General features: G+C 51.1%; 1 protein-coding gene across 4 annotated transcripts in view; it reads left to right on the top strand.

The window, feature by feature from the left end:
- Nucleotides 1–263: 263 nt before the first annotated feature.
- The window catches only part of DGKD (diacylglycerol kinase delta), a 66,622-nt gene continuing 57,197 nt past the window's right edge, over nt 264–9,688 (top strand). For 3 of the 4 annotated variants that reach the window (XR_010833651.1, XM_067002632.1, XM_067002631.1), the window contains exon 1: nt 264–428. Coding sequence is in view for 3 of the 4 variants with exons in the window: in XM_067002632.1 (XP_066858733.1) it covers nt 276–428 (153 nt within the window). In the remaining variant the exon portion in view is untranslated. Of the gene's footprint in view, nt 429–7,522; nt 8,087–9,688 lie in introns of those variants that run through there. The other variant, XM_067002633.1, reaches the window with a different exon arrangement.

The following is a 9,688-nucleotide window of genomic DNA, read 5'->3' as shown; positions in this document are numbered from 1 at the left end:
GGCTCCCGCCTGTCGCGTTAGCCCGTGCCGGGCTGCTTGCAGGGGCTTTCTCCTGGCTCCGGCTCCAGCGAGCCGGGCCGCGACCGTTCGTCCCGTGCGCCGCGGCCGGCAGCTGCCGCCCTCTGTCAGCGGGAGGGCGCGGGCCGGGCCGGCCGCCAGGGGGCCGTGCCGTGCCGTGCCGTGCCGTGCCGCACCGCGCCGCTCGGGGCCGTGAGGCGGGCGGGCGGCTGCAGCGCGCGGCGCGGGGCGGGAGGGGGCGCCGGGCGCGGCGCAGCATGGCGGCGGCGGGCACCGCGCAGCCACGGGCCGGGCCGGCCGCCGCCGGCGCCGCGGCGGACGAGTCGTCGGACAGCGAGCCGGAGCAGGAGCCGGGCTCGCCGCAGAAGCTCATCCGCAAGGTCTCCACGTCCGGGCAGATCCGCCAGAAGGTGCGTGCGGCGGGCGGGGGCTCCGCAGGGCCTCGGGCTCCGCGCCGCCTCCCCCCGCCCGGCCTGCGCCGCCCCCGGGACCGGCCGGGCCCAGCTCGCCCCCGAGGCCCTGCCCGCCGCCTCCCCCGGGCACCGGCCGGGGACCCCCCCCCCCCCAGCCGCCCCTCGGGGACTCGCCTGCTGCCCCCCCCTCCCCGCCCTCCGGGACCGGCTCGGGACCCCCCAGCCCGAACCTCCGGCCCGCCCCCGGCCCCGAGGCGCCCCCGCCGCAAACCCTCCGCAGGTGCCGCCGCGGCTGCCCCCCAAGTGCCCTTCAGGGCCCGCCGGCGACCCCCGCCCCGGCACACGGCTCGGGAGGGGAGGGGAGGGAAGGGGAGCTGCCCGTCCCGTCCCGTCCCGCCCGCGGGGACGGACCTCACCCGTGTCCTGCTGTAACTCCCCCCCGTGACCTCTTGCTGCACGCAGGGCTGTGAGCGGCCCCCTCAGAGCTGCCCCCTCAGGGCCGCCCCGGTACCTGAGGGTTGACCCCCAAGGACGTACCCTCCCCACCCCCTGAGGCTGCAGCTCTCTTCTTCCCCTACATCCTCGCCTCCCTGTGCCTTCCTCGAGGGCCTCTGCCCCGACTCATCTCCCTGTCACGCCGTGCCCTCCTCCGCTGTCCCCTTCCCAAGCCCCTCGCCCTGTCGGACAGGCTGGAGCCCTGTCACGTCCACCCCATTCCCAGCTCTGCTCCGAGCCGTGCAGCTGCTGCTGGTATCCCCTGTGGTCGGTGCGTGCCTCCCGCAGCATCTGCCCCTTGCTGTCGTGGTCGCGTCCCAGTTCTCCCCATCTGCTTCTCTGCTATTGTTCCCTTCTGTAGCTGTGCAGCGGTGCTGCTTAGCCTCCTATCTGGTCAGGCACTGGTCTCGTGGCTGGTTAGCCTTTGTTCCCAGCTTTCTCTACCTCACTTCACCTCCCTGGTCTGGCAGCGGTCATTTCTGCACTGATTCTCTTAGAGCGTTTTTCCCTTAGGCTCGTTGTGGAGCAATAATGCCATTTTTAGGGATAGTGACAGTATTTTGCTCCCCAGGAGGAGCTGTAGTTGTAGTTCCTCCGTATTGTTACTGTAAGAGAAGACGTGAAGATTTCCTTCGGTCTTAGGCTAGGAAACACCCACAGGGAGTTGCCCTCTTCTGTACTATTTTTACTATAGCTGCATGATTTTTCTCTGTAGCAGTGAAAGTCCTGTGTAACCCTTCGATTGTTGTGTGATGTGTTTCTGCTTGGAAATGCCAGGGTAGTTATTCTTCTGCCATCGCGTTACTGTTGTCCCTGGGGCATGGGCAGGCACAGCTGCGGCTGTGGGGATGCAGGAGGCTTGCTTGGTGCTGACGATGCTTATCATTTTTCTGCTGCAAAGGAGAGCAAATGTCTGTGCGTGGTGCAGAGCCTGAAGCGTTATTCACAGGGATCTTTTTCTGCTGGCTAGTTTGCCATGCTGCTAAACACATACGCATTGCCATTCTTCTGCTCGCCGTCGTTTTGCTACGCTGGTCCCAGTTCCAACCCGCCCCCCTGCAGCCGAGCGCAGTCAGACACGAGGCCCGTTTGCTCGCTTCATCACGCATGGCCGAGCTGCTTCCTCCATCTGCCGAGCGCGCTGACCCCGCCGTTCCCTCCTTCGGTTCGGACACCGAGGGTCTGCGCCGGGTGGGTAGGACGGTTCGTTCGGCCACAACAGCCAGCGGCGAAGCTCTCTGAGCAGGGTGGTGCTGGGTGCAGCAGGTAGATCTTAGACCTGCTGCAGCCTCAGGTGACCTGAGCTGGTCTGTTCATCAGCTGTGGAAAGAGAAGCCTTTTGTGGTCATCTCCTGCACGATGGGGGTGCTGAATGGCAGCAATTTGTCCTGCAGGAGAATGGATGAGCCTTGTGATTTCTGACTACCACTTGGGGCAGGGGGCTTGTGCATGCAGGGAGGAAGGATGCCAGGGTCTAACTTTAATATTTCTGTGGTGGTGTCTCTGATAAGAGCAAGAGCAATGCCTTCCTCGGTGCTAGTGTGGGACCTCATGCTGATGGCAGGGTGTTGAAGATGCTAAGGTAAAAGGTGCACTGAATTTTACTTTTGTTTGAATAAAGCTGAACACGTCCGCATATTCCTACTTAATCATTTGCCCTGTTTTACATCACTTCCTGCGTCAGCATGGCTGGAAAAAGCCTAAACCAGCCACTTGTACTACGTGAACATAAACATGTTAAGAACGAGGATTATAAACAGATATTGTCTACAGCTATTAAGCCTCCTGTGTGTTAATCTGCAGAAGACTTCAACTAAACACTGTCAAATCTTGTAAGTCAGCCCAGGTATTATGATACTGAGGATTGATTGCTTCTGCTGCTTTTTGATGTCCTTTTATTTCATTGTCATCTTTTCTGTACGCTGCCGTATGTGTACTTTTCCTTGCCCCTAGGGCAGGGAGCGAAGACATCTTCGTGGCTACTCATTGTTCTGATGAGGCTTTGAGGACGTAGCTTCCTCTGTGAAGGCAGACCTGATTTTTAATTTGTCTGTTGAATGACGGAGAGCAGGCTGCAGTAAGCTGTAGAAGCTGTTGGACAGGTCCATCAGAGTGACAGTAAGAGATGCAGAAAGACTTTTACCATGCCCCAAGGCTGTAAATCTCATCTAACCACATCTTTTGCTGCAGTTAGCTCGAGACCGTGCCTGTAAGTACAGTTAAATCACAACAGAAGCTTACTGTTAAGGCAGCTTGGGTGTGAAGCCTGCTGTAGCCGTGGAGTTCCTCTGAACTTACTTGTTTGTCAGAGTCAGGTGCGAGCACTTTGAAGATGTGTTTTGCTTCTTCTGGTTTTTGCACCTTGGGTTCTCCCAAGAGAAGCTGTAAAATAAAACTGCTCACAGGACCAGCAAACTTCAGTGGGCTTGTTTCAGAGCCTGCAGGTTGCCCAGCTGTGTTCTGCTGAAATACACTGGTGTAGTAATACTGTGGGGCAGATAGAGCTGGTTGGATTTATAGCTACTCTGAAATCAGCGTGCAGGGCCTGAAGACAAATCACAGCTTGTATGTGTGTAACTGAAAAATCTGCCCCTTGCGAAGATACGGGCCGGGGGAGCGGAAAGCTAAGTGTCTGGAAAGTAGAATACTGTGTGTTAATGTACTTATTTATTTTTAGCTAGAAAGAGTTTCAGAGGAAGAGAAGAAGATAGGCAGAGAAGTATGTTTAGCAGTGTCTCGATGATTATTATTCTGGGGACAGAAGAAGCACTAGTGTAATAAGGTATAGCTTGTAGTGTAACTGCTGGTGTCTGAGCTGGCAAAGAAGTAGACTGCACAGACTGCTCGATCAGCCATTTTGAGACCTGTCGGACCTGTACCAGCATCGGGCTGCTTAGAACACCGCTTTTAGCCCCTCTCCTGGTCTCAGGCTTGCATTGGTGCAGGCAAAGAAACAGTTGGTCAACTAAGATAAAGTATTTTTGAACGGATGGGACTTAGGAAAGAGCCAAAATAAAACAGAGGAGGACGATGCGTGTGAGGTGGGGTGACAGCAGGAGCCCCAAGTCCCACCTTCTGAGCAGCACTGAGGACTCGTCTGAGTGGTAATAATACCAGCTCAGTCCTGACCTGCTGTGCGCGAAGGCAGAGTAACATCAAAAGTGGTCCTGGGAGCTGAGGGTGTGAAACAGAGGAGCAGCGCACATTCTATGGGCTCCGGCAACAAAGTGCTCTTCCTCCTTTACACTTGCCCTTTCGTTGGAAGCGTCGCGCTATGAACCTCAGAAAGCAGGAGAAGGGATGAATAGGTCGTCCTCTCGTTTCATTCATCAGCTGGGTGTAATTCCCAGCGTGCCCCTTTTGCTGTGGTGAGATTTAAGTTTGTTTATCAGACAGGATTTCAGCAGTGTCCTTGGGTGGCATCAGGAGGAGGTTTTGTTTAGACTATCAGTCTAACTTCTGTTTACTTTTATGAGCAATTTTTTCTGTAGCTTTTCAGTTTTATACCCATTCATCATTACCTTGAACTTTTTAAGACAGATTTGCAGTATGTATTTCAACAGACTCGCAAACAGAGCGAACAGCGCTCCAAGCCTGGGTATTGGGGCTGTCTAGCTCCAGGAGCAGAGAGATATCAGGTTAATTTATGCTATGAAAAGCGGGATAAATTACCTGGTACTAAGCTTTCAGCTGCTGTGGACAGGCTTTGTGCAGTGACTGAACTAGCGAGTTTTTGATGTCGATGCTGTGTAGCAGCCCACGGTATAGATAGACCTTGGCGCCGTGGGAGGTTGGGATTCTCTTTCTGATTACTAGCTTTGAGGTCTAGGAGCCACCCTGAAAAGTACGAGCAAGGAAAAACAAGGGGAAGCAAAATGTTTCTCCACATCTTTGTGCAAGCTCCCAGAGCAGACCAAACTGAGTTCTCAAACATATGGCAGGCAGCATAAGCAACTGAAGAAAGCTCATTTGATTTCTCCTTGTATTGGCTAATAGATAAAAATGTCCTTTTTATAGGTAAAGAAGTGTTATTTTTATTTCTGGAGGGCAAATGCTTTAAGATTTTCTCAGAAAAGATGAGAATGAGGAAAATGAGCAGTTTGTTAGTTTGAGTTAGTGTTAGGTCAGAGGTTGGACTCGGTGAGCTTGGAGGTCTCTTCCAACCTAGATGATTCTGTGATACAAGTATTAAAATCAGTATTAAGGTTAGAAACAGTGCATTTCAATAAAGAGACACTGTAAAAGAAAAGTGTCACAAATAAGGAGGGAATTTTCAGGAATTTATGGTTTAATTCACATTCTGTCTGTGGCATCCTCTGCTAAAACATATTGAGATGTCTGATTTTGCTATGCTGTCTTCTAACCGGATGTCTAGAAGAGGACATTTCACATTTATGGCTTCATTTATGGCTTCACATCCCATAAATTGTGGTGGTTCATGCTTTAGTTCTGGTCAAAATTGGGAGCTTTTCACTTAAGAGAGGTAGTTGCTGCGAAAGAGCAGTTCTTGTGATTGAATCCAAAGCGAACTTCTTGAACACAGGCTTAAAGCTGTGTATTTCCTTGGATTAACACCACAGACTTGTTCCTTCTCTGAACGCTGAGGACAAAGATAGGATTTTAGGCTGTGTTACACTGCTATAAGAGCGTTTTTGCCTTTTAAACTACGTTATGTTTTGCATGCTCTTCAGACTCATCTGTTCTGACAAAATTTGGGAAGCCTCCCAGTGCTGCGTTACCATTGGTGTACTGTATGTTTGCCTCGCTGCTGGAGATTTTTGGATGCTATGTGAAAGCAACAGCTGTTACTTCCTTTTTTAAAAAAAAGAAAAACACAAAACAAAGCACAAAACCACACACACTTGCAGCTTTTCTCCTTCTAACTATAGTTCTGGTTCCAGGAACTAAAGAGCTAACATCAAACTTTTGCACGTTTTGAGAACATAGATTTACCGAGACCACATTGCCAAAAAGTACATTGTGAGGCTGGTAACTGTTCTTTCAAAAAAAATTAGAGACAAAATAAAAGAAGTATTATTTTTTTAAAACAAAACTAAATCAGCTGTTCAGAGTACTTCACTCGCCCAAAACCTATTGTTACAAAAAAATATTTTTTTGTATTTTACTTTGGAAGAGTACTGGATTATGAATGAAAATTGTGAAATGTTTATCTGCGGTTTCCCTGATAATTAAAGTCAGTATACCGTCTAAAACTTTGCATGGCTTTACCTTCTTAAATTACGAATCTGATGGTTATTCTTTCTAAAGTAGCAGATACACCTTCCTATTTTAAAGGAAAACAGAAGTGAGATGAAAGGTTTTTGTATTCTCCATTTCCCTGAGAGTTTAAGATGTATACTAGGTATTGTCACAGCAGCATCAGAAATTTCAGAGCAAAATACCATGTGAGGAGAAAACCCCTTCCTCTTGGAATGTTTTTTCAAGGTTTCAAATTCACAAACCTTTATCTCAATGAATTCGACTTAACTCTCCACTGGAACTATTTGTTCCCTGCTTTTTCCACTCTGAGCGGTCATTGCTTCGTGTTTCCCTGAAGATTTATGTAGGTGCCTCTTAATGAAGGGAGATGCTTCTGCTTGGCTCCGCAGCCCTGCGGGACCGTTACCTGGGGACAGTTCGGCTTCGGGCTGACGAACAGCTGGGGCACCAGCAGCAGTCCTCCCCCTCAGCTGCCATCTCCTGTGCTCCCTTCTCACGTAAGGCAGTCCTGAAAGCAAGGAGCATGTTGCGGGGACCACAGCTTGCTGCCCTCCTGCCACAGAGGAGCTAGGCGGCATGCCAGGCTGCAAGCTCGCTGCTGGGTTAGGTGATCGATTAATATGCGAGTAGTCCCTCTGGTTTTAGGGGAAATCTTATTTACACACAGTCTCTCTGCTAAATCGGGAAGTTTTGCATCTGCTGCCTGTTTTGATGTTGTGGTTTGCTTTTTTTGCAAGAGGAAACACCGTGTTGATTACATAACGTTCGTATCACACACGTTGCATTCGAGTCTCAAACGTTCCGATAATTTTAGCCTTGCAGTATCCTGGTGGGGAGAGGCGATACCACCTCCGCTTCCCACACGCAGCGTTGAGATGCGTCCGTCCTGTGTGAGATGCAGGCATCACCCTGGGTGTCTCCAGGGGAGCTGGGAACTCGGGCAGGTGCTGCAGCGCCGGGGCAGCGTCCTGACCCCTGGGCCAGCCTTCTCGGCTGCTTCTTGACAGAAGCGTGGCAGATAACACGGGAGGGACGCGTTGCCTGCTTTTCAAACTGCTCTCTTCCAAGGCAGGTCACAGCACTGTCTCAGATGGTGCAGATCTGTTGCCGAGATTTTATTAAAAAGCAGCATTCTGGGAGCTCGTGCCAGACCCTTCTGTTCTGTTTCGCTCAAAGTTAACAAAACGGTGTTCCCAGGGCTGTGCTAATCTTCCCTGTTGTTGCTGGTGCTGATCGAGATGTCTTGGCATGGTCAGAGGTATTTGCAGGACATTAAAACAGGGAAAATGGAAAAATAAATTAAAAACTTCGGAGTATCCTTTAAAAACTATGTTAAATGGATGAGGAAAAAAAAACTTAAAAGCATAGGTTGTTTAATACATAAATATGGAAAATCTGATAACGACGATTGTTACAGATGAGATAAAAATAAATTCTAGGATACCTTAAGTATTAATTAAATGGCCAAAGGCCAAAAGCTGCTTTCTGCTCTCAGCAGTGTAATCCCATGGAATACCAGTCGGAGTAAAAGGATCAGGATTTGGCCCCACTTCTACCAGCTGCTACCAAATAAGGCTCCTCGCAGGATTCAGTAGCAGAGTTGATGGGAATCCAGACACAGCGGGAGGAAGCCCTGTTGTTCTCCGAGCCTCCTTGACACGAGGGAAGAGGGTTCAGTTTCCCTCCTCAAGGTGTGACTTTCACTTTGCCGTGTCCCGAGGTTCCCATACCGGTACTTTCTGCTGGCTTTTCCTTCCTACTTGGCCGGGCTCTCCATGACATTTAGCAGGATGGGAAGGATGGGGTGGTTATGACTGTGAGGATGAGATCCCCAGCTGTATTCTGGATGTGCCTTCCCTGACGTTCGCTATTGTACTAGCTGCGAGCGCGCCTTCCCTGCCTGATACTGTTTTACCAGATGGCCCTGACATGCCGCTATGGTAAGTGCCCAGCTCGTTCTGCCGGCCGGTGAAGCGGATGGGAGGGCTGAGATGGACGGCCGTGCTTTGGGGTAATAATTTGGCTCTGCGGGAACAAGAGCGTTAAGCAAGCTCTGGTGCCGCAGGCTGTAGCACTGGAGGGCTCCCCTGTGCCGGGTGCAGCGCCATGGCTCGGCGCGGGGTTGCACTGCTTCCAGCACTGCTTCCAGCGCTGCTGGCTGTTGCCTCTCCGCAGCAGAGCAGCGTGCTCCGGCGTTGGGAGCGGGGATTCGGCGGTGCTGGTGTGGGACCGTGGGACAGGCGGCTCTCGGAGCTGGGGGTTTCACAGCAGGTGATGTTTTACAAAGCTTTCTGCGTGTATGGGGAAAACACAGCTTGGTTAATCTGGTGCTTAAGGAAGGGATGTAGGCGTGCACATGTAATTAAGATGACAGAAAAAATAGCAGAATGCTTTTTCATGTTTGCCTTTAAATGTATGAAGTTCATGTTTAATTAGTGCCCTTTAAAATTTTAATTCGCTCCAAGGTTTTCAGGTAACTTTTAAACCATTGCTTTTTTAGCTTTGGTTATCTCTGTGGATAGATTCGAACCCTTCTTCTTCATCTGTGTTTTAGTGTGCTGGGGTGACTTGAGCTTCATGCTCAGCTCCCCTCTTTGATAAATGTGTTTGGGAAGGATGCCCAGAGCCTATGGAAAGCATACTGAGGGCTTACACCGGTAGCGTGCCAGGAGTTGTCCAGCTACTAACTCATCCTGAATCAGAGAGTGCTGGTGTGCTGTTCGTTCTGCGCTCTGGGTTGCTGACCAGAGTATTCATCTATTTTAAGTGCTTCGCTTGGAGCTCTGTAACCCAGCTACTTTCACCAGGGAGCTGCGTGGTGATATGCTGCTATGTCGTATTTCCTTTCCCATATATGTGCAACCTTTCTGCCTGCTTTCGGAGTTGGTTTTCTGTGTTAATTTTTTCACTCTGCGAGTGCTCGCCCCTTCTAGAAGAGAATCGTTCACATCAGTAGCAGCGAATGTGGTATCGAAAAGAAGCTGGTTTCAAGACCTACTCCTTGTTTACCAGCCACAGTGTTCACTGACAAAGAACGAGGTGCTTGAACCTTTTATTTATCGGTTCCAAGGCTGATTCTAGCTGCGGCCCGATTGGTACAAACTCCTGTTTTTTGCTGTCGATCCCAAGAATAAGTTTGAGCCTCCTGTGTCATGATACCGCGGCTACACTTTCGGCAGAGCGCTGCAGGTGGCTCCGGGTCCCGCTGGGCGTGGAGGCTGCTGGGGCTGTGCTGCAGCTGCCTGCCAAGCTCCCCGGCTCTGCCAGCGCGTCTGAGGCACGACAGGGATGGTGATTGCCACGGGAGGTTGCACTGAGCCCTGTGCTGCAGCCTGCCACGGGTGCTTCCCAGTTCGTAAAACACAAGTTATGAAAACGAAGTGTACGTAGGTGATGTCCACCAGCAGCATAGGCCATACCCCTTCAGTGGAGAGCACGGCTTCTGTTACTGGCCTGTCTACTCACAGCCCTCACTTCTCTTTTGGCATTTGATTCCTGTGGCTGACCTCTGATTTTCTTTTATATTTTCCCCTCTTCTGAAG

This window comes from Anser cygnoides, chromosome 9 (genome assembly GCF_040182565.1).
Source record: "Anser cygnoides isolate HZ-2024a breed goose chromosome 9, Taihu_goose_T2T_genome, whole genome shotgun sequence".
Lineage (NCBI taxonomy): Eukaryota > Metazoa > Chordata > Aves > Anseriformes > Anatidae > Anser > Anser cygnoides.
The sequence above is the reverse complement of the archived record's forward strand: the minus strand, read 5'-3'. Positions and strand labels throughout refer to the sequence as shown.